Genomic DNA, 26,713 nt, shown 5'->3' on the forward strand with positions numbered 1-26,713 from the left:
GTATCTGTGTCTATTTTGCTACTTATTTGCAAGAAACACCATTCTTGGATGATCCTACAGGCAGAGATAACTAACTTGAATAAGAAAATCTCTCTAACAGCTTCTGCTTTTCTTGCCTCGTATATATAACAAGGTGCGCCGACATAACCCCCGCATTATGTATTCACAAATAAGAAAAGCAGGGAGAGGAAAGTCAATTCTCTCAGAGTATGCCAGGGTCCCGGGCAATAGTTTATAAAAACTCTATTTAATAATTATGTTACTCTACCTTTACAAAAAAAAATAAAAAACATTATAGAAACGGTTTTATTTTTTTTATGAAAACTGTATTCTCATAACTCTTACATAAATACTTTACTATCTACAAAAAATGCTCAACTTCTGCAATTACATTGGAAAAAACTAAAATGTATAATTATTAATTCCTTCAACAAACAATAAATAGCAACATTCAAATTATTAAACATTTTTGTTATCATATAAAAGCTAAAAGTAATTATGAAACCCGTTACAAAATGTACCTGTTACAAACTGGTTCAAAAAAACATTAATTACCGAAATTATAAATTATCGTTATGAAAGTAAATATTAACTAAGAACATTAATCGTACGCGGTTAAACCCTTCTTTAATTTAACAAGTTAAGAAAAAAGTAATATATTAAACAGCACATGTTAACTATTAAGAAAAAGAAATTACAGTCCAAAATAATAATTACTTAATTATTTTTACCTATAATAGCAATACCAGGCTTAAACAATAGGTTCTAAGACGGATGATAATGGATTTTTGTAGCGTGCAAAGTCACGCCTAACCGAGACTCAAACCTGAAACCTCTGGGTAAAAGGCAAAGACGATATCACTCTGTAGCTGTGATTTAAAATATCAGTTGTATATGTGAGAAAGGTACAATCGAGGGAATAATTTGTTATTCATCATCGATGAAAGAATAAAACACAATTTATTTTTCATTACGTAAGACTGAGAACAAGAACGATAGTGAATCTTAGCGTATATCGTATTACTTACTGGTTAGTATCGATAGCAGAAACAAATACTCCGTAAAAGATATTATTCCTAAAAAAAGAAAAAAAAAGACATAAATTAAAATCAATTAATACCACATAAATATACAACCGTTGATTTAATATTTAAGGTTCTACAATTATAAACTACAAAAAGTTTACAAAAATTAATTTTAAACATGTATGCAGATGATATATTAAAAACTAAAAAAGAAAAATTACTTTAAAAAAACTGTATTAAAAAAAAATATATATATATATAATCAATTTTAAAACTTTCAATTTTAAGAGTCCATGCTAAATTAAAAACAAATGATGATTACCAACAACTTTATTTGGCACAAACTTAAAAAAAAAAAAAAAAAAAAGAATTAAAAGAACTGAAAAACAAATTTTTTAAACAGGTTCTTTACATCTTAGAGAAATACATCTTATTTTACTTTTTTACCTTCCCAGGTATACAGTATATAAGAAAAGCGAGTCAAATTTTGCAAGTTGAGGTTTTGACAAATTTTTTATGTTTTGTGACCCTCCCTGTTAACTAAAAAATATAACTTTAAATATGAAAATCTCCAGGATGTATGTACGTACTTACATGCATATGTATATGTAGTATGTACATCGGCCTCGTTTTTGCTAGATATCTCTGACCTGGAACGACCGTTTTGTTTAAAATTTAGTACAATGATTTCCGCGTGCGGGGTGTCGGTGACGGTCAATTGTAATCACCATCGGCCAACGGGAGAAAGAAAGAACACACCTTAAGAGAGCTATATATATCTCAAAATTTTATTCAAACTGTATTTCGTCACCTAAGTAACTAAATTACTTCCTGATGGCGTCAGTCTTGTTCAACCTCCATAAAGTGGTGGCGATAAACCCTTTTTCTTTTTTCCCGTTTCTAGACTCGGCCATATTTTTTTACCGATTAGATGATTCCATACGCATTAATCTTTACATTGTATCGAAAGAAAAAAAAAAAAAATCTACAGAGGCTGTCACTGAGCCTCTCTAGAATGTAAGAATACGTATCGTTCATTCTTTTACATACAAATGCTTCCGACAGATTTTCTTGTATTTTTGTACGAAGTTCTTTTAATATCAGAACAATACCGAGCTAAAATAATCTGATATTAAGCGTATATGATTTTACGATTTAAAAATCATATATGCAGGCGATCATTTTTTATTAAAAAATTTTTCATTTAAATTAGTCGGGGAGAAAAAAAGTATAAAGGATATTCCTTTAATAAAGGATATTCCTTTGATAAAGGAACTTCCTCCACAAAATAAAAACATAATCATCAATATGTACGTTGAGATATCAAAAACGATATATTCAACCGCAGAGATTGAATTAAAAACTCCTTCGTTTATTATCGAAGTAATTCGATAAGACAAAAAGAAACCGCTAATCACGATAATAGAGAAACAAATTTAAATACAATTTATTGTCGGGTTGACCGATAATATATACGTATAGCGATAAACAAAATGCGTCTAATAGTTACATTTGAATTTATCTAAAATTCTTAATGCTGAAATCATAGCGAGGATTTTTCTACGGATATAACAAACGGACACAAGATAGATACCGGGTTGATTTGCTACATTAATTTACCGTCTGAGTCGCAAGTCGTTCTGCTAATAAAACCTTAAGCGACCGATTTTATCTTTATCTACACATCCTACGCACAATATGCGAAAACTGTGTACAAAGACAAGAGTACTGTAATAAAAATGTTATTTGAGAATACACTTCACCAGGTTTTCAACCAAAACACATAATAAAACTAAACTCATTCGCACACTCTTCGCATAGGTGGTCATACTAATCTAAAAATCGATCGGATTCTTTTATAAAACTATTTTATTAAATCTATTGTTTTATAAAAGAATATTGTCTTTAGGAGACACTGTTTTCATATAAAACTATTTTACTCGTCCGGCCGTGATAGAATACTATCACCATCGGCATCACAATCGCTCATCTGCCGAAGTCCATTTATCGGTCCTAAAACAGTGCCGATAATTAAACATCTCTGTAACAAAATTACACGGATAAAACAGGCATATTTATTTTTACGGTATTTTGAAAGGTTTTAGGTATCTAGTAAAATTTTTTTCGATTCGGAGCTTACAGGCGAGCTTTGTCCCTGTTCATATGAGTGTATCTATAGACCGTCACGTCCCTGAATCACCACGGCAGAATGTATTTACCGTTAATTAGAATCCGACGATAAAACGTTACTAAGGTGCCGTCAGTACTAAAGTGTAGGATGAACACAAATTATTCAGCGCAGTTTAGGAGTCGATAAAAAATTAAAAAAGCGATGTACAACGACGAACAAAAAGAGTTGACTCCACTTTAAAGGATTCTTCCTTCTCCGTTTTCGACGGTAAAAAAGCGGGCCGCTAAATTTAAGCGCGTTCGTATATCCGTTCAAGACGATAGACGCTAGGAACGCCCAAAAACAGTTACCGCCGAAGAAATAGTCACAAAAATCCACAACGCCGTATTAAACAACGTCAGATTAAAATTACGCTAGACTTTACACGATGTTTTCGATATGTAAAAGCTTTTCGCGTTTGTTAAAAGTCAACCGAAAACGCATTCGACTTAACACTTATCAAGGGTGTTTTGACTTACTTAAACGCGATTCCTTCTAGTTTCTTCGACGTTCTATAACACCAGATGAAACACGGATCCATCGCGCTACACGGCAGAAATCAAACGGTACATGGTAATAGGCGAAGAGCGACGAAGAAAGCGAAAACCGTTTCATCTGCAGAAAACGTCACGGATACGTGTTTTTGGGATTTTCGAGGTGCGGTACTCGGTAGACCACGGGGAAAAAACCGAGATTTTCACCGGGGAATATTACGCTTTACAACCGGACCGATAGAAGGGTAGAAGTATAATTCAGGCCAAATGTGAACATCTGGCCGGAAATAAAGCGCCCTTTCACCACAATAACGCGTCTACACACACGTCTGGGGTTGTTACTGAAAAATTCCACGACCTACGCCTCGAAGTGCTTACGCATGCGCCGTATTCACCGGATCTGACTCCCAGCGATTACTTCCTCTCCAAAAACTGAAGAATCGGCTCGCCGGACGAAAATTCACTTCGAATTACGAGGTCAAAGCTAAGACGACCGCTTATTTAGTAGACTCGGAATAATCCATTACACTGACGGTATTAAAAAGATGAAAAGTATCGAATTGCAAGTCGATACGTCGTAAAATAAAATTACATTGCCGAAAAATTTTGAGTTTTCTTTGTCAGGCCGAGAATTATCCGTACGACCTTTTTAAATAAGGTCGAAAGATAAAACCGATTTCTCCCAACTTTTTTTTTCAATTTTAACCTCAATAAAGCCCTAGAAAGCTTAACAATATTGGCAAATCGGTGTAAAATTTGTAAAACAAAATCTGTAATTTTTCATTCTCACGATGATAAATAATATCGGTACGCATGTTTGTAACGATTAGATAAATTATGAAAATTATTACCTTTGTCTCTTAGGCTGCGGAACATAACCGTAGAACCTTGGCTGAGATTTGGAGTAGAATCCTTTATAGAAGCGATGTCTATAGTGGTCAGCGTACGCCGTTTTAAGCGGGCTAAAAAAAAAAACCCAAACATCACATCGTAAATAATAAGTTCACAAAAGTTGTAGACCTAACGTTAATCGATGCTATAGAATATTCTATTATTACAGGATAATAATTTTAAAATAATGACAATCCGACACCGGTAATTAACTAAATACTCTGTAATCAAATATGAAGTGTTAACGTAATAGAGATTCACAGTTTGCTTTACACTCGTCGCGAAAAATCTTAATTTATTTATAATTCTCATAAAGGAAACTTTTTGGGTGCTTTATCGCGTAACAGAATTTCTTAGAACGATCAAATCGATTTATTTACAAAACTCTTTCCGTACTGTTTTGCTTTAAGCGCCTTAAGGTTTTCATAATTTCAAAATATTTTTACGCTTACGTATATCCTGTCTGTAAAGTATAATATCATCGGAGCTTCCTCAAAATATCAGAACAAGTTTTCAAATTACTATAAATGGTTGTCATATCTGATCGTTACTCGGCGTCGACAAATATTAAAACGTATAAACCGATATTTCATTAAATTAAAAACGTTAACTTATCCTCGTAATTATATTTACGAATACGCAATCTTTGCTAAAAGTAATACTTTAAAAACATTTTTGGTAAAAAACATTTATTTTACTGCACGATACCGAATCGAGTTTCAAACAAGAGGCGATGATTTACGAAAAAACAAAGAGACGGTTGCTAAAATGAATAAACGAAGATCGATAGATAAACGAAGAACTACCGATACCGACGTATCGGAGAGGTGTGAACATAAAAAAAACAAAACAGCGGTATAAGGTTATATCGACCGAACATTTATTGTTAATTAGCAGGTTGTGAAAGACGGCTACGGATAAAAAGTCGTATATCTTCGGCAGATTTGTCGGCTTCATAAATAGCATAGAAACTAAAAAAAAAAAAATAAAACTGAAAGGTCATCATTACCGATAAAATTATCAGGATGTCAAGAATAAGACACAAAGTCATCCCTGAATTCATAAGGATGTAAGGATTATAAATAAATAAAGATATTAATAAAAATATTGTTGTAACAAACTGTTCTACTTCAGAGCATCGTAGAACAGCTCTGAAATATTTATATATATATAAACATATTTTACTTGAAAATAAATGTAGCGTACACAAAAATGGATAGTTAATTATCGTAACATAAGGTAAGGATTGTAACAATATACTTGTCTCATTTATTTTATAGACAACCTTTCTAAATACGACTAACTATTCTATTATTCTGTGTAAAAACAAAAAGAACGATATTTTATCCTATTTGAACACATCATAAACTGCGCAGCCACTCTAAGTAATAACAAGTGTGAATAACAGTGTCTGTACGGCAAAGCACAAAAACAAAATGTACATATAAATAAATATTCACCGCGTAAATGTTTCTGTCATCTACCGTTTCACCGGTTTGATGCTGTGACTTTTCCATTTCTTCCACGCTAATCTTTCAGCGACTTCGATTACCTCTTTCGTATCCACTTGCGTTTCACCACCCGATTCCCGATTCTAGACATCGGTTTTCGAACTCCATTCTCCAGTTACGGATGCGGTAGCGACACACTTTCCTCGGGTAGCGACCTCGGTCCGTCGGCAAAACACGCCCCTACCATCGTATTTGGGCTTTTTCAATAGTTTTTTTATAAGAGTTTCTGTTCAGCGAGTTCCTATTATTCTGATCGCGAATTCCTCCAAGACTTCCCGACAACCTTTTGTAAAAACATCATTTCTTGATTATGTAGGTGACTAACTTTTTTTCAGAGACTGTCCATCATTTACAGAACTTACTAAGCGTTGGGATATAGGTCGATTTAAAAACAGACATTTTAGCTGGATTCGGTTTATATCAGGTAAAAATATATACATATTTTAATTTTAAAAAATTCAATATATACAAAAATACATATATAAAAGATGTATATATAATATACATGTACATAGATATAATTAATATATATATATATATATATATATATATATAAAATATACACGAGGTCTGTTCAGAAAATAACCGAACATTTTTAATTACGCGTCAACGGAAATATTTAGTGACGTGCGGTTGGGAGCATTGTGTTCTGCATAACCTCCTCTGCAACACCATATTCTTGGATTTTTTTATATTTCGTTTAGTTTTCTTGTTGTTATTATTTGAGTGCAACATGTTTAACTGTTAGTAGCGATTTTCGGGAGCGACGATACAACATAAAATTTTGCGTGAAACCGGGGAACACTTTCACAGAAACATTTCAACTTGTCCGCTGGGAAAAGTGTGTGAATAGCCGACGGGAGTACACTCAAGGGGACAAGGACCGATAATCTGTAAAATATACAGATAATCTGTAAAGATTAAAAATATAAAGTTCGGTTATTTTGTGACCAGACCTCGTATGTGTGTGTGGGTACACACACACACACACACACACACACACACACACACATACATATATATATATATGTTGTTTTTTTTTAATAAAAAAAAAAAACATTTATGAAACTATGCAAATGAAAGGTGCACTCATATTTAAAAGAAAAAACCAAAGCTGACAATCCTAAAAAGTAAAACCACCGTACGAGTAGTATAAAGTATAATGCAAATAGTTAACGTACAGCCAAACTCTCCGATATTTGCTGCCATACGTCAATTTGACCGCTTACTACGCGGTTAAGATAAGAAAACGTTTAATCTCAAAGAACCCCGATAGCAAATTTAACCGCCACAGAGTATCTTTTATATCCGAAAATATTTGATAGAATAACAAATCGGATGTATAATTTACATCCAACAAATATTTGATAGAATAAACGATTCTAAAATTCTACAACGTTATTAAATATCAGACCGTTATCATCGTTTAACGAAGGTACGTTTCCGGGTCGTCTAATTCATTTTTATTACCAGCATACATACTTATTTCGGAAGTATCTTTTACAAAATATTGGACCGTGGCGCGACTGATTTCACGGTCTGCATCGCATAACTCGAATAACTTAAGACGAATACGGTGAAATAAAAGAAAATACAAAATAAAGTAACGGAAATTTTGATTTATTATAAATACCGTACACGATTAATTTAATTTCGGTAAAATTTTGAGATAATGATGACATCGTTAACATGATGAACTATTCGCAATCGAACATCACAAAGAAGAGGGAAGTCCGGTTTGGCGGAGGAGAGTATTTCCCGTCGCGCTACAAGTACTCTTTATTCTATTCGTTATCTCTAGTTTCCTCTTTTAGACGTTTAACGTACGTACGGCTGTCGCATCTGATACAAAAAAAAAAAAACAACAAAAAACGGTCCGAGTTTAGTTTTCTTTTAATACGATCTCATTCGACACGATAAAATGTGGAATGCGGACCGTTTCCTGGCGAGTGACGAGTTAAAAGCTCAGCGATAATGAACTAAATAGAACGACTGTAGCGGCTAGTCGCTAGGGATACACGAAAGTAAACAGAACAACCGGCACAGACTGATCCGCCTCCAAATAAAATTTAACGTCAAGCTCCGAGTAAATCGTCATCTATACAGTTAGGTTGAAGAAAAACCGATTTAGCCTGAAATGTAGTTTCAAACGTTCTGAAAATACGAGAGATCGCAATGAATCTACTGGTTGGGTGCTAAAAGGAGGTCGCCGAAATTACACTAGATAATGTTGGCGCTATGTCACCACCTATCCGTTCTTCGAGTCGGCCGAACGATTGATTACGCGTCAAATTTACAATTTTCACCGGAAACCGGTTTGATGTCGTAACAAAAAATACCGCAAATTTCGGTTCTAACATCCGAAGACGGATTCGAACGAGATACTGTTAAAGTTAAAACATATAACATCGGTTAAAGTCATTTTGTCGACCGAGATTTTTAAATCAGCATCCGATAATTAGCTTAATCGTCGCATAAATATTCGAGAATCGATCGGATTAATAATACGTACGTCTTGGATCCTGATCGACGAAGGATTCCAAAAAATCTTGCGGGGTCATGTACACCTGGCCGTCGTATTCGACAGAGGCGAACTTAATAAAACGACGTTCTCTCGACGTTAACTTAACAGCTTTACTTCCAAAAGCGCTCGGGCTAGCAGCTCCTGATAATAGCTCATCTTCCTTCTGTAACAAAGAATGAAAATAAAATACGTTAAAAATAATTAAATAGGATATAAATTAACATTAAGAACGGATATAAACACTTATTTATTTATACGTAATCGATTACAACCTGACGCCCGATTACAGCATTTTAATTTTGTTTTTACGATGCGAAATAAATGTTGTAACGCGTGAAAAATCGGTGCGTAAAAATATTCGAACCCAGAACCTTCCGGATGTACGCAAGAATATATTCAAATGAAAACCGGAGTAAAAGGACAATAGAAAATATCACCGTCGATCTTTAACGTTAAAAAAAATGGCGAATTCAATTAATTCATCTAGGTCGAATTAAAATATATCGATAGAAGTTTGGTTTTTTTTGAACTCGGTTACGTAATTTCAACGATTAATGATTTATAAATAACAAAATATTACCGTTCTGTATTTAAGAAATATATAGACTTTAATTATTAAAATAAAAAAATCCAACGGGAAATAGACTATAAATTCACTACCGGCCGGATACATTTATATTGAATATCTCCCGAAATACAAGTTCTATTTACCGTAGAGGTTTCGACAAAAAGAAAGAGAAATAAAAGACGTGAGATAAATTAACAAACTATGAGGTCGCGTAAAACTTAACTTTACAACTACTACTGCAAAAACGAAATAACATCTAATCGGGTTTGGTATATCTAATTTTCATTTCGGGCTAAGTTACGCGATGTTGCGGTGAACGTTACGACCTACATTTATATTGAGATTTTAAGCGATGAAGCGAAGATCCATCGCTAACTTCAACGTACACTCAGATAAACGTAATATTTAGAAAAAATATATTTTAAAATGACTAAGTATCGGTTTATATTGGCGAGCCGTTACATTTGTCGATCGAAAGATAAAAGCGAGGTAACAGACGTTTCGTCGGTTACCGCCTTCCAGACTATTATTATTCATTTCTACGAAGGAGGCCCGATCGAAGGGATACTTTACAACGAGGGTTTTCATTTTTTCTTAAACGCGAGTCTGTTTCCAGGCGGTTTTTTTAATAAGCGGAGGAAAAACGATTTGAACGTTAAAAAGGAAATTCGTCGGTGACGTTCTGCTCTTAGGACGTACGATCTCCCGAAGGATTGTAAGCGAACGAGTGAACCTTTAGAACCTAACGTTTTTCTTCCTTTTTCGCGCCGGATCACTCGACCTTCTTCGACGGTGTGATTTCATCTCGGCACCTACAAGATCCGAGCTAACAATGCGGAAACCGTAACGGTCGCTCCGTTCTATGTATTTGTGTAATACGGTGAGAACGAATCTGCTAGTGGAACTCTCCCAAAAACGTTTTTTCATTCTAGACGGTCGAACAGAAAACCCAAACTAGGAAGAATTATATTTAAACAACGACGGAAGAAAAATAAATAATACGTAGTACAATGAATTTCTATTTACGGGAGACGCTTAATACGGCCACCGTTTACCTTCAGGCGTGCCTGAACACGTTTCAACGTGTTTGAAAATACACGCAAAAGTACTAAAGGAGCGATCGCATTTAAAAATTCAGTTTTATTATTTTTCAATTTATCCAACGGAGAGTATTGTTGTCGTAAACAGATCCTTTTATCCCTCCCGTAAATAAAAGTCTGTAGGTGTACGATACAGGGATACAGGGAACGAGGCTATCCACGAAACCTTCACGCGGCAAATTTAGCGAAACATCGCAGGTGTGCGCCGTTGCTTCATCTTTTTCGACGTACGCTTCAAGATTTTCTTTTTGAATTTACATTTTATCATTTTTACTTTCATTAAAGGCAAAGTGCAAACGATACTTAATCAAACAATTCCTTGTTATCTTAGATATTTAGGTCGCCGGCAAAACTTACCTTTTAGCCCCAGCCGACTAACCGATAAGAATATAAGAGCAAAATGTACGAGGTGATTTATTTCCGTTTCAACGCGTAATATGAGGCGATTAACTGATAAAATTGAAAAAAAATATTTAAGAAAATACGCTGCGATCGATGGATTAAAGAAAAAATATTTCCGGACGTAAACCTTATACCGCGTAATCGTCGATATAATGATTTCATTAGCGATAAAATGATTTCGCAACAAATCTATTAATTTGACACAAGAGTAGAGGAAACGCGTTAAGTATACCGTCGACCGGTTATGTATGTTGTATCTGTACGAAAAACGGTATATTCGCAAAGTAGATGTAAATTGTACGAGGAAATATGACGGGCAAAGAGGTTTCTGTTTTCATTTACGTACATTATTAGATTATTTACGGATAATTGTTCCAACAGTCAAGACACTGAATTCAAGAATGTCTATTATTCAGGTAACATCCCGCCTATCGTGTGCGGCCCTTAATATACGTTTTGGAATTATACGATTATTTATTTTGTTAAAGTTTGTGTATAGCGGTCCGTCCTAGCCGTATTGAAATACGGCTTGAGCGTAGACTAAATATATTATTTTAATATCGTTTTTTAATATTTCGGTCTTTATTTATTCCATAAAACTAACTGAACTTTAACTTACGACACATATTGTTAATTAATATGCGTGTTCCGTTTCAAGAACGAAGGTCTAAATACTTTATTTACTCTTTCAGCTGAAGTAAACGTGCAACCTTCATTTCAACCGGAGTAATTAGTCGGTCGAATCAGACCTACGCAATTTAGTAAGTGGATTTTAATTTTTGTAGCGAGGGTTTGCTGTAGTGAACGGCCGTCGACTACGTGGAGAAAATGTCGTATAAATACCCTTCTTTTGTAGTTCAGCGTGACAGTATACCGGCGAAGCCTGAATCGATTATTATTATGAGTCGTAGTACGACCAAATGTGTTTCGTTTCACCACAAGGGCCGGTAAATATTAGAGAGGTATCATCGGCAAAAGAAATACTGCAACCTGCTGTAAATAATTTTAATAAATCCTAATATTTGTACAGATTACGTGTATATGTCCTTGTAAAGGCGGTTGCGTTTATATGGATTCGAAGGCTAGACTTTGGATGCCGGTGTTCTTTGGCGGTCGGATTTCAATTAACCGCCCGACTCAGGAGCACATGAGTGTACCGGAAAACATGTAGTCTGGAACAGAGACTACATGTTTTCCGGTACATTTATACTTACATTGCAGCTAAGTCAGGCCTGGCAAGCCGGTAGCGGTTATAAACATCAGCTTATACACACACCCAAACCCGGCAACAGCCGGAGAAAAAGACATTCATATAAATTAAAAATAGGATCGGTGAGAAACTGTACCCTGAGATAGATAGGACGAATTCAGTTAAAAGAGTTTTTTTTCGTTTAAGGTAAGTATTTTGGATCTATTTTCTAAATACCTACCGAAACGTTTCGATGTTATAACGCGAAAACCCATATTTTATAACTTTTTCAAAAGTTTATATATGAGGGATATAATCAAAGGTTCTGCTAGTTGTTTCATGTATTTTAAAGTTAGTCGTTACAATTTTTATAACGTCAGTTATAGAAAACTCGGTACTTTTCTTCTTCTGCAAATCAAATTCTTCCTCGTTTAGTCGGCCGATGAAAGGAAAATTGATTTCATCGCGATAACGTTTTGCGTTTAGCGTGTTCTGAAAACGCTGAACGATTATCCACTTACGCGATATAAAACACCAAACACCAATATTTTTATTTGTCACGTAAAGGTCGTTCCAAGACCTCATGAGGATTATTCATAGGCCGCAGCCGACCGTTCTAGCCTTCGACATAATTCGATAAATGGAACCACGTTTCATCTGAAAAAGATGATAAATCTTTGACGTCATCTACTTTTTCAATGTTAAAAATCATCGGCAAGAATCGACACGTTTGAGAAAATCAATATCTTGTAAACGAAGCGATTCATTCATTTTGTACCGGTGTAGTTTTAAACGTTTATTCAGTACTCTGCGCGTACTACTGCTTGAGATTTTTACTTGTTCTCCTAAGTTTCTGTTAGATTTTCCTTTGGACTTTGAGCTACGCGATCGAAAAAATCATTTAAACTTTCCTTTAGGATAGACATCCCAATCCCGTAGGGGGAAGACACCGACGTTGTGACGTTACCGGTCGCCACACCACCCCCTCCGTTCCAAGCCCTTCTCAGGATAGACAGTCTTCCCGACTCGGGTCCATTTTTTACCGTTCCAGTTTTTCGGAACTTATCGATAAAGTTTTGCAAAACGCTTCAAAAGAATCAACATATTGGAAACAAATGGAGTACGCAAAAGCTTCGGTAGTTATAAAAATAAAAATTATTGTAACATGAAATAAGGAAATCAGCTGTGAACAAAGTTAGCGGTTTCACCGCTAGCGATATAAAAACAAGTCGAACGGTGTTTTATTTAGATCGATGCTTTTCTTTCGACGCACAGTTGCATTTGGGTCTCCTGGACGTATCGGAAATTAAATCTTTTATAATCGTATAAATAAAAGCTTCTATCAAAATGTAATATTTTGACGAATCGATATTTTATTGTCGATATTATACATCTTTCCTGCAGATGTTTACGTCGAATAGAATTCACGTTATGTACTGCGTTAAGATTTTTATTTTTTATTTTTTCTCTTATTTAAAATTGCGACGGGTTCATTTCAAGTATTAGATAAAACGGGCAAAAAATATCGACTAAGTGATGGAAATTATATAGCATATAATTATTGTTACGATTATTCTTATGCACCGGATGCACATTAACATTAACTGACCTGCAGCATAGATATTTTTATTAACGGCTGACCTTGTTCGCAGGGTTGTTAACGGAAAGATAGAAGGGGTTATCATCTACGTACGATGAATTATTAATTGGATATGTTGCGACCCGTATCGCGCCACGACCGCCACTTTATCTAACGTATGTTCGCATACGAGTATATGTGAAAGAAGAGGAGGAGCAAACGAACGGTAAAAACATACAAACGGAAGAAATTATTCAAAGGTTCGTAAAGGTTACAAGAAAAAAAACCGGAGCGATAATACAACAGTAAAAAGAAATCGATAGGAGAAAACGCTAACTCGTAAAAATTACAGAAATAAGAATGAAAGAATACACACAACTATACGCGATTCATTAAATTATAATTATACATAAAGCGTTCATCTACTATCGCGCGTGTGACGACCGAGTGCAACTCGATAGATTGATGAACCCCGTTTATGATCGGTCAAAATAAAACAATTACATCAAAAATCCGTAAAAAAAAATTTATTTTACGTCGTTAATATTTTATAGTCGTTTTATTCGACAAACGCGAAAGTCTCAGACAATAATAATCTTAGAAAGATTTGTAGCGTAAACGACAGATAAATATTCTAAATCGTCCACAAGATTTGTTATGGAATTTACCTTATTTCCACCGCAACCTAAATCGACGACGGCGACCTCTAACTCCGAATCCCGAGTGAAACGTTTCTTGTATTTTTCCACAGGAGCAATTAAACGGATCGAGACGTTAACTCCATCAACAAATCTTTACTCTTCCGAAGTATATTCTCGATTTCAGACCGTCCGATTCACGTTAAACAAATTTCTTTCGGGACGCAAAACATCGTAGGGAGTTAAGGTAAAATTTGTTAAATATATCATAAGGGAAACGAAGCTCATTGAAGAGCGCCTCATAAATGTAGAAACACCAACGTTTATTTTTTTTTTTTTGCCAGTAATTAAAACAAAATTATGTTTCCTGAATTCAAAAAATTTAATTGTTAATTACCGATGTGGACTGACGTAAGTTATCGTTTTGATTCAAAGACATCTCGTTTTTTTTAAACCGACGAACGAGATAAACGGCCGGGAACATTTACATCGACAGGTGAATCGATCGAGTTTCAATGAAAAATGCGATAAATAAAACGACATGCTCGACGTTTTGTCAAGGGTGACGTCTTAAAGATCCGGCTAATGTTATAAAGGAAGAACCCGGACTTCCGAAAAATCATATTTAACCGTTCCGACAAAAGAAATCGCATCGCGATTATTTGATTTCATTATTTTTGAATTCGTTCTGACCTATTTGTTTTTCTTCTTGCATTAAAATAAAATCCGTTAAAGGAACGTAATCCCAGAAAGGATATTCGGCCGTTTAATACTTTGGCAAACAGAACCGACGATATCGATACGGTACTGATGCCAAAATACAATTAGCATCTTTTAAAAATGAATGACCGGTTTATTAGCAGTAATATTAGGAACAAAATCTGATGTGGACACCACATGACTTCCTTGTACGCCTATTAAATTACATCTACACATTTGTTTAAAATGAAAAGTATATAAAAGTTTATTTTCATTAAAACCTGATTTTTTTTTTTTTTTAATATTGAATTATTATTTACCGTAAAATTTTGTTTACAATAGGAGATTAATAATTATTAATAAATCAATATAATTAAATTAAAAAAAAAAGGAGATGAAGTCTAATTCGAACCGATGTGCCTTCCCCTAAGATCTAGATATTTCATTAACTAAAATTTTATTTGGCTATAACTCTGGAACCGATGAAAATAAGTACCGGTTATGATACATCGTTGAAAATCTCTCGATGAGGGCTTATGAAAGGAGCTGAGGAGTTAAGAAAAATTCTTAAATCCAAACTATTTTGGATTTTGAGCTTTTTTAGACGCTTTTGGTTCAGTCGACTACGATTAAAAGAGAAGGGGCGCAACTAGATGTTACAGCAGTCCTAAATCAAAAATTTACACAACATACGGCTAATCGTTTTCGAGTTACGGGAGATACATACGTACGTACAGCCGAAACTAGTCAAAATGGATTCAGGGATGGTCAAAATGGATATTTCCGTTGAAATCTGGAAACCGAACAAGAAACTTCGTACAAGAAAGCAAAAATTCGATGCGTCGTTTGCGGCCGTTATCAAAACGATCCGGTCCGATCCTAAGGCGATCGATTTTAAGGTTCGATCTTCTTTTATTAGAAATGATCGATGCTATTTATTAAATGATCCTATTCCCGTCCGGTTTCCACAAAAATCGAGGATGCTCTTTATTATGTTGGAAAACCTCCGTTTCGGCTACTGACGACAAACGGTTATAGGATCGATGAAAATTTCTTTAAGAAAGGAGCTGACCTGTGTGATAATTATTTATCGGATTTAAACCGTTTTGACTTCAGACGAAGTACGGGGTAAAGCGATTTTTAAACCCCTCTAAATATTCTTTTCATAATGACGATCAAATTTTTTTATTCCGTAAGTTTTATTTTCCAGATCTTTTACACTTTCTTTCAGTTCTTTACAGATTTTTAAATCGTACCGCTTACCGATGGGTATCGCACGATCGAACAAGATTTTCGTTTCTACGTCTAGCATCTCAGCCTGATTTTTCGATTTCTTTATGTTTTTTAGGATATATCATTAACCCGTGGTCAGATCCCAGAGCCCTTTCCATTATCACTGCTCACAAAATCACAAAAATCAGTTTTTAACTTCTCATTTTTTTAAATTAAACTTTTCTAATACCATCACGAGTTTGGAAATTTTAACACTACACTTAAGAGAAAACCGCATTCGCATCGAACCGTGAAAACGGTCCGATGAACAACGTGCAAAAATATATGCTCGCTAAACAAATACTTTTTTTTTATCGAAATCGCAATCTTAGGAGGAAACGTTATTATATTTGACTAATTTCTCTAATTACTTTATCCGCAGTATAAACCGGTTTATTTAATACGCGACAGTAAATGCTAATCACGAAAATGCTCCAAAAAGCGGCCGTTCGCAGTATTTATATCAGCAGCTTTACAGCTTTTCACGACACAACCTCCAAGAAACACTAACAGAGGTTAGATTTCTATCCGTCCTGTATTTATTCCAGCCGTTAAACAAACTTGTAATATTCTCTTTAGATTATTTTTTAATCCTCCTTTGTCATTCCTACACGCAAGCTTTCCGCCGGAGATTTTAACGACGCCGGCGAGATTTTCAGTTATAAAAAGGTTTGCCGTTAAATAAACTTCATTTCACAAAATTATAGATATGTACAGAGCGGACGGCAAGTTTCTTTACACTAATAAATCCGACTTAATCGGCCACCTAAAATTTTAATCGTTCAAGATTTATAATTATAATTCCTAAGTAGCAATAAATTTTATAATTAAAATAGAATAATAAAACAGACGCTTAACTGCAACTGAATGTAACAGATTAATATTACAAACATTTATGCCTGTGTATATATATATTTTGACGAGTATGAAACTTACGGAAAAAGCCACGGGTGGGAAATATTATTTTACCCCCCGATCACTTATCCGTCTACCTTTATGATTTCATTGGGTTTCTCAAAAGTTGTCCCAAAAAATTTTAAAGAAAAATTGTTTTTCTTTTTTAATTGCATTTTAACACGATTCGAATTTAATTACGCGAGAAAAAACAATAAAAATTCTAAAAATAAGCTACTAACTCCTAAATAAGTAATATTTTCTAATCGTTTTCGGCCGATTCGGACGTTTTTGGAATAACGGTTTTTCATTTACCTTCAAGAAATACATATTTTAGCCAGGAATGATAATTTAAAAAAAGGTGGATACGTTAATTAAGGATAAGCCAAATAAAAAAAAAAGTAGGATAATAAAAAATAAATAATACGACAGTAATAGTTTACAAAGAAAAAATCATTTAAATTTACCGCTACAGAGAGGAAACACTTTAACAACATTATAACACAATACGTCGATTCCAATCTGTTCGGAGTCGCCGTAAAACAAGGTGCCCGTTAAATACTTTCTCGAGTTATTTGTACACCACACCGCTCGATCATGTACGAATCATTTAATCGCACGTTTTTTATTTACAAACGACACACCATCGGCAACGCGATAACCGTAGTTTTTCGTTATATTACCGGCATTTCTTACTCTTGTCTTTTTTAATAACCGTTTCCGATTGAAACAGAATTTTTTTTAAAATACGGTATATAACTATCGGAAGCGTTTTACGGACGTTAAGTCTAACCGATTAAAGATTGTCAAAAAAGATATTTATTTAATTTTCCCACGATTTATTAATAAATAAGCGATCGGGGAGAAAAATAATACCGATCCCGTTTATTTTTTTTATCCTTATTACGAAAGCGATCGTTACAGCTTCGTCGACCAAGATATAACGCGCCCAGTATAACGGCGATAATAAAAGTACTTTTTATGATACGGAATTAGCCTCTTTATTATCGATTCGTATACGCAAAAAAGGCAACGATGAAATTATTATTAGTATTTACTTTAGGAGCATCGACAACCTCTTGTTACGTATACAAAGAGCTCGCTGCTCCGTACGTCTTACTTAACTTGTTTTTTCTTTTAATAATATTTTTAAATAGATATTAAATGCGGTCCTTCGTTTCGGTAAAGAAAAGTAAAATTACGAATTTAACTTGCGACTGAGAACGTGAACATATAAGCGGCCCCGTTTACAAGCGGTATCATTGTAAAAGAATATAAAGAAATATACGCTCGAGGATTTCGGTTTCCGAAGACATTTATTTAAAATGTATTTTGGAAACGCAAAAGAATTTTATATAAACATACGATACGCGCGAACACATTTTTGTTTAACGATAAAGAAAAACCGAAAGAAAAATAATAAAATAAAACGATTCGGTAAATTCTATAAAAATAGATCCCTGCGCTACAAAAATCTTCTTAGATCTAAAATCTCTGACCTTTCGTAAATTCTTCACGATTAATACGGGGAACGACTGAATAAAAATAACTGCAACGTTTAACGGTATCATTTCTTGAAACGATTACTAACTCCGAAAACAATAAGAAAATACGGTCTCCAAAACTTTCTCGTTCGCTAGGCTAATTGTTCCCTATAGTCCTAAAAGATATAAAACCTTCTAAAAATGACTGTGTGTAATTTAAAATCGTAATGACACCGATTTGTTTGACGAAAAAAGTTATCGTACAGTAAATTAAAAAACTTTTTTTCGGTAGCAGAACACTTAAAAGTGTACTGCTACCGATAATCATTAAGGCACCTCGATTTAACGTCATGGAGATTCTGTAGAGACAAGTAAAATAACTTCTTAACGGAACCGTTAAGGTCAAGCAATCCTACGTCTTTTCATCAGGCTCTTTATTCCCATCGATTAACAAAAACAGAAATTATACGACAGGTCTTCAAATAGGGTTCTACTTTCAAGTTAAAATTAAATTACCTTTTATTATTTTAATAAATGTAAGATCTTCTAATAAAGGACCGCAAGATATCATTCTCCTCAGGTCCAGTGGCTTCCCTACCTTTGTCGATCCTAATAAAAATTAAAATACGGGTCATATTGTAACTGCTGTTTTCAAAAAGGTCTTCTACCACTAAAAAAAAGTATTATCGTACGCTCGGCTCCCCCTGCTACGCACGTAAAACTCCTTTCACCCTTAAAATGATAAAAAAGTAAATATTTCCGTATTCAAACCGTGTTTTTTTTTCAAAACTTGTGCGACTTTGAAGAGAAAATAAACAAAATGGTACCGAAGAATTTTAATACTACTGTCCTTCTCCACGCTCAAATAACTAAGTAAATATAAGTACTGTTGTTATTCAAATATTTATTTTTCAAACTTCGGTCTAGACACAAAGGCGTTCAAAAGTTCATTAAAGGTCCTGAACCTCGTTTTAAGACACCGCTGCGTCTAACCCGCTCTAATTTTTGTAATCGTCGAATTTCGTGAAACCAAAGGGTCTGCATCTCTTCCCCTTATCGTTCAAGTACAGACATATCGTCAGCACTATGTCTCCAGACTGAAAAAGCACGGCGCACGTACTTCTACGGGTTACTAAAAGTATATAACATCAAAACTTTACGCCCCGCTGCCAGCCTAGTAAATTAGGTTCATTAACCGTTCGTTACAAAAAAAAAAAATGAATTCCGAGATATTCCAAATTTGTTACAGAAACATCTTCGTCCGTATTAAAAAAAAAAATCATTTTTCAAGGGCGAGTAAAAACACGGGTCAAGTTTCCTTCGATAATGACGATTTTTGGTCTCTTAAAAATCGGTTAAGAAAAAGAGTAATTATGCAAATCTGTAATTATAAAATAATCTTACAGAATCTTAAGACGTGAAGTATAAAAATTCGTTCAAAGATTATTTAACTCTAAATGTTATAAATAATAAAAAAAACCGATGCGAAGAAGTCGATTTATATATCTACTTGTATCTCATAGCAGCAGTGGCGCCGACTTGAATGAAAATATTATCTTAAACTAGATCGAAATACTACATTACGTCTTTCAACGTTAAGTATTTACAGAATAACATTGTAGTTACCCGATCCATCATTTTTTTTTTAAAGATTTTATTTAACCGTTCGCAAAATATTTAAACGAAACAATTATATCTATAAAAACAAAGCGCCTAAAACGTGCAGTAACACTGATAAAAACACGAGTTAAAACGAGGGAATGGTTATAAGAATCTAAAACATCTCCGGAAACTGAAAAAAAAAAAACACCGTTTGGCCGACAGTGACGCTAAGCGGCTAAACTTTAGAATCCGAAAAAAAGGGTTAAACCGATTCGATCTAACGATCGGTCCTTCTTCGGATCGCTTCGGACTTATTAATATAAAGATTTGAGTACCGATAAAAGCCTGACATAAAAGCTGTTAAATTTACAAACGTGAAACTTTACACGAAATCCGACGGAGGCGAATACGGATCAGCAGTAATCGAACTTAAAGCGATCTGTTTGGATATCCTTCGAAATGTTTTTTTTTTTGATCGAAAATAAATTGAAATTTACTAGCCGCATAACTTTAAATATTGTTTTGTTAACGTTCTACCGTCGTCCGATCGATGCGACTAATCGCGATAACTTTTGTTTTTACATTCGATCGAATGAAATAATCGATAATAGGTTTAACGACATCTGCGCAATTTCTGTTAGATCGCTTTACGGCATAGCCGTCCGTGACATTTTTTCCTAATAGATCTATTCAAAATTCAAATTACGAGTACTCTGCACCCGTTATAAATGTAAAAACATTTCGGATTAGAACCGTAATCAGGTCGAATGTGCTCCATCGTGCGACGCCCGGACCGACATGCTGTTTTATATAATTTCTCGTTTTACTGTTCGTTAAGACGATTTAATCGGAAGTCACGATAAAATCCAATTTACATCCGCCCGACACGGTTACCGTTCTATTCGGTACCTGAGCACCATTATACGACATTCTTTTACGCCGTTAAAAAGCGATAAATTTAGACGACATCGTTTTACTCTCGTTACAGAAGAAATCGTTTTACAGAAGTTCACCGTTCGCTCGGTCACCGTCAATAAAACCGAGATTTATTTCTTATAGTAATCAGGATGGAGATTCTGCGACTGTGAATGTCGTTCGCATAATAAACAACCTCTTCCCTCCGAACACTAATTTTATTCGTATCGAGATAATTTACGGTTCCAAACGACGGGTCTGTAGCAAGGCTGTTTTGATACTGTAACCGGTTCGAAGAGCGGGTATCATTTTACGACTACGAGTATAAATTGGCCGTCGTAACCTCGCTACGCTTTTCTCCGAACTTTTTTTTAAGCCGTCGCCTAGAAAATATTTTACGCGTACAACACTTTAATCGAATAAAAACTACAGATTCGATCGAAGGGATCTCAAAGCAACATAATATGAAGTAAGCGATTAAAAACATCTTACGGGATATACTGAAAAAGGCACGGTTGTGCTTAAAAAACACGACAATACAGTAAAGAATATCGTGAAATAAATGTGATTTTTTAAGCAGACGTAAACTTTTCAACAAGTAATTTTCGCTTTAAACAAAATCTCATAGACATACGATAAGGTAAGTACATACTTGTACTTATATCGATCGCAGACCGTGAAAATCTATTAAAATACGCATCGTCGCTCGGAACAGAAAAGTTATGCGGATACGTGATACAGATTCGAGTGTAGAGTGCTCTTATATGTTACTGCTCTGCGACAGTATAATTACGCTACGTCCCAAGGTTCAAGATTTCATTTCTAGAATCCTTCGGTTACAACGTACTGCCTAAAACCGATATACTATACCGGTTCGTTTATCGGTGAAAAAAACTGGCGCTGAGGTTTTCAGTTAATCGCTTATGACGAATCTTAACGTCGGCTTGAGGAAAAATCCATAATTTTTCAGACCGCAAAGAGTTCAGGATAATCGATGCACCTATGTCTACGATACGGGCGAGTGCGATAATAATCGTATAACCGTAATTCGGATAATTTGTCAGCGCTTTAGATTAAACGCACATCGTTTTAATTTTTACGGGTCGACGATACAAATACTTTTACAACTTTTTCCCCTTAACGGGTGCATGAATATACGTAGACCTTTTGGAACGGAGGATAATCAAAATTCTGACGTTCTGGTGAAAAGTAAATGTAAATACTCTATTTATCGGTCCCGACCAGTATACGGGGTTAACACATCCTTGGCCGCAGTAGTTACAGGATAAGTCTCTCGTGAAACGAGTAAATGTTAGACGCGTAACCCGATATAAAAATTTAAGGATGTCTTCTTTAGAAGTCTTATTAAAACCGCACATATCGTAATGAAACTAAACACACAAAGTCTCGGTAAGGTTTATCGGTTTCAAACTACTCAAGTACGATACCATCTGTAAATTAACCGACATTTTAATGAGACTGCTTCAACACAAAAGAAATTTGATCTTTAGAACTTTCGGACGTAGGCTCTAAGCTTTCGTATTAGTCTCTGCAACGTTACACAAGACGTAGAGCCGAGCTTGTTCACAAAGTACACGTTTTTTATAGGCCGAGCTGCCTGCTGCTTTTATTATAATTTAAGTCTCTACGGATTACTTATTCAAGAGTATGCGGCCGCATTATTAATCGGATATTTCATATACCGCACGCGACCGTGGGGATGGGTTTTTCTTCAGGATCGATGTCCCTGTTCCTAAGCGTTTAAAGGAAACAAATTTGTTTCCTTTAGGTCTATCGGCGTAAATTATCACCGGTCGATCGAAGATAAATTATTAATAATTTGGCGTTTCATATTAGGTAAAGAAATCCAAATTTCCAAGACATTGCAGATGCGCGTAAGGTTTCAGATACCTGGAAGGGACTTTAAGTTCCAATAGCGATCGATGTTTCTTTTGAATTTCGAAATCACTGTGTGCATTCTTGTCAAACCGCCCACCCTTTTCCGTTATTCTCCCTTCCTCCTTTCTCGACGGTGTTTTACGGAATTTAGCGGACGCACATTAAATCCGTATCAAGGAGGCGGGGAACTATTTCAATTATCGCATCTCCGGTATTAATGCGGTTTGTTAGGAGAGGCTCTGGCCACCAAACTTATCTTATCGCAAAAGGCGTATCGTGCGGAGATGTTATTTCGATAAACACAGCAATTCTAGAAATGAAATATAATCGTTCGTCGCATCTAAAATTCTTACGATCATCGGTTACGGGAAGCAGAGAATCCACGAACATGAGACGGTCGTAGTCTTCCGTCGAGTTTACGCAGTCTTAAACGCTGTACACCTAATCTAAGTAAGATGCATTACACCCTTTACGCCAAGAAATGTATATTAAAAGAAATTATTAAATTTACATCAGGCTTCACACGGAAAAACCCGGTAAAGATTTTGATTAATCTTTTTTTAGACCGCGTAAGAAAAACCTAATAAAAATAATTACTTTTCGCTAAACGCGATACACATTTCTGTAATGTACCGTGAAAAATTGTAGATCTTTTTCGAGAAAATAAAAAATGAAAAATTTACCAAAGATCCGATAAGATTACGGGCATTTACTCCTGGAATGTGAAATCCTCCGAAATTGAACGAGCTTATCCCTCGAATTACGTTCCGTCTCGGGTGAGATTCTAATTCGGTTATTAACATCGACGCCTTGTAGAAAGGAAAACTAGAATATACAAATCTATCGTCTAAATATAAAAGGAGTACGATTACAAATTAATAATGACCGATCGTAAAAATGTTTGAGTACGGTTTATTTTTTTCTTATTTTACTTAAGAAACGTAAACACGTACGATCAGCGTTTATTACATTCTCCGTTTGTCCGGAGAAAAAAAAACACGCACGCGCGCACGGGTGTGTGTTTTATAAGAGAGAAAGAGATAAATATAAACAGATATGAATTAACACTGGAATAGGGGCTAGCGGGGTACAAGAGGCTCAACAACGCGTAAAACAATCGAACTGCAATCGATCCGGATAAGATGATAATAATGAGGTTGTCGACCCGCCTGACGAGTGACCACAAATCTGACAGACATCAGCATTAAAACTGAAGCGATCGAACATCGAAAAAAAAAAAGAACTATATATGTACGTGCGCGCGTTCGTATCGAACATGTTCACATAACGACCGACTACACGTTTATTAATATATCTTAAATACATTTAACGTAAACGTATGATACTACTGCACGCTGCAAACAGATCACCGTAATAAAAAATAATAACGAAATAACATTCAAATCGACCCGATAAGAATAAATAATAAGATCGATACTCCATAACTTGCGCATACGTATAAGTGAAATTCCGGCTGATAGACGACGTAAATCGGATGCGACTGTAAAAATCACCGCTTATCTTAATACATAAAAACATATTTTGTTATAGCCCAATCAGCGACAAATCTCAGACGGAGATATTCACAACGCGCGCTCGCGCTCAAACGCTTTCAATATAATACTCATACGTATATAATTAATAAATAGAAATAATTTGAACTTATATAAGAGCCCGACAGGCGTTTCTTCTCATACGTGGGATTCATAGTATACGTATAGACTTAATCGTCGACAGGGAGCAAGATGTAAAACACAAAACCGTGCATGAGTTAAGCGCTTTTAACATCGATGCCGATCGCATACTATTTGTAGATTTTTCTATTACATCGGTGACAGTTGAATTATTTCAGTAATATGATAAAAAAGTCTGATGAAAAATGGAAGTTAAAAAAAACTTATTTCCACATTCCACAGCGCTTTTTTCACGCGCGAATTAGGCTTTTTTAAGTTGTTTCTGTACATTCCTTTCGTTATTATTATTATTATCAACACAAAGGCTTCTCTCGTTTTATTTTTTTTTCATACGCACATTAAAAACTAAAAAAAATTAATCTTCATTAAAATTCGATTTTGTTGAAGCCGGTACGCTAAATTAAACATAACTTTCTGGTCGGTTTGTTTTTAATCAGGTGCCTACTTGAAAAGCCGTAATTTATAGAACAGAAAAATTAATAATTTTCAACGTACTTTTTATTTGTAAAGCTATTCCAATAAAATCGCGCGCGCGCGCGTACACACACACAAAACCGGTTCATTCATTTTGGTACGCCGCGTAAGAAAATATGAAAATGTAAATAATCTTTAATTAAATAGTTTAAGCGAAAGCAGGTGATGTGTATTCTCCTAAGAAAATGATTCGCCTATAACTATGTTATAAACTAAAATTCCACAACGCGTTAATTACAGTATTTTCTACTTTGCACCAAATAATTAGCGATTATTTTAAAACTATTTTTTTTCTTTAAATAAAATTTTCTGCCAAAGATCGGAATACATAAAACAGATAAATAAAGGTAATAAATGAAACGCGATAGGCAAAGATTGTGAAGGAACAGAAACGAATGAAAAATAACACCGAACCGGTCGACTGACCGGTGGCAAAAAAACAACTGAAATTTCATCCGATCTAAAGCAAAAGAGAAGACAGAATAAAAGCCGGAAAAAAGTTACCGTCAACTACCGCTATCCATATATTACCGATTATGAAAAAAGTTATTCTATTCTTCATTTTGGAGTAAAACTCTACACTCCTCTTGATAAAAATTAAACGGAAGCAACTATTCTGAAATCGTCGTACACATTTAATAAAAATCGGTAAATACAAATTGAAGATATCAAGCGAAACGATAACCGACGAAAAACTTAAAATTTAGGCTTATATTCCCCACCTGTACTAAAGCGACATACACTGAACGGAATCGTCTAATCGATAACAAGTACAAGTATGTAGGATTTAAGTCCGATAACAACAAAAAAGGAAATAGGGGTTTTATGCCCCCGCTGCTTTACGGGAAGTTTGAATAAAATCAAACACCATCAGAAAGAATTTTACCTATCTAAGCGACATTAAATTACGTGAAAAAATTTACCTACCCTTAAGAGTAAAATTTTAATACAAGGCTCCATTAGTTCCGTACTCCTTGACCCTTTATCCATCGTTAATCAAAATTCAGCGGCATCTATTCCCCCTACGCGGGACGAAACATCCCAAATTAATGTTTCCGGTCTGGAGATAACAACAAAAAAATAAGTCAACGTACACATATACGGGCGTACAGCTGTTTTCAATACTAAATTTGTGTTTTGTGAGAGGGGGTTGTTAGAAGAGACCTGCGAAACCTCGACGTGTAAAATTTAACCCGACTACCGCACTCATTTTTGCACGTCGCAGCAGAAAGCGCGTCGAGCAGTAATATTCCAGTACGATACGCAATACAAATATAAGTTTGTTAGTTAAGATTTTAAGCGAGTATTCTATTTCGGCCGTTTACGATTTATTATTTTTCTACAGAAAGGCGCGTGGGTGACCACACGTTACGCACAAAGCACGCCTTGATTATACGACGGCAAAAATGTAAATCAAAACGTTAAAAAATAAATTATCAGATCGTTTAATCTCCCCGTCAAAAAATTCATTAAAATGACAATAGAAACTGTAATCTGGACGTAAATCCGATTTACTCCGACCGCTCGTAAAATAGTTTGGCAGACCGAAAAAAATCAACAAAAACCCGTAAATAATAAATTTACTGTCCGATATTTGACGGTTTGATGTTAAATGTAGTTCTAAATTTAAAACGGCGGTAGAAGGATTATATAATAACGATAAATTAAATATATTTTTAATCCGGCTAC

The 26,713-nt window shown here is 34.9% G+C and overlaps 1 protein-coding gene across 2 annotated transcripts in view; it reads right to left on the reverse strand.

Annotated features, from left to right (window-relative positions):
- MICU3 (Mitochondrial calcium uptake 3) overlaps positions 1-26,713 on the reverse strand; it is a 253,328-nt gene that overhangs the window by 41,265 nt on the left and 185,350 nt on the right. For both annotated transcript variants that reach the window (XM_075370810.1, XM_075370811.1), the window contains exons 2-4: positions 8,604-8,778; positions 4,541-4,651; positions 1,029-1,076 (exon numbers count right to left, since the gene is read on the reverse strand). In XM_075370810.1, coding sequence (XP_075226925.1) covers positions 1,029-1,076; positions 4,541-4,651; positions 8,604-8,778 — 334 coding nt within the window. The remainder of the gene's footprint in view (positions 1-1,028; positions 1,077-4,540; positions 4,652-8,603; positions 8,779-26,713) is intronic.

Source organism: Lycorma delicatula, chromosome 7 (assembly GCF_047948215.1).
Source record: "Lycorma delicatula isolate Av1 chromosome 7, ASM4794821v1, whole genome shotgun sequence".
Lineage (NCBI taxonomy): Eukaryota > Metazoa > Arthropoda > Insecta > Hemiptera > Fulgoridae > Lycorma > Lycorma delicatula.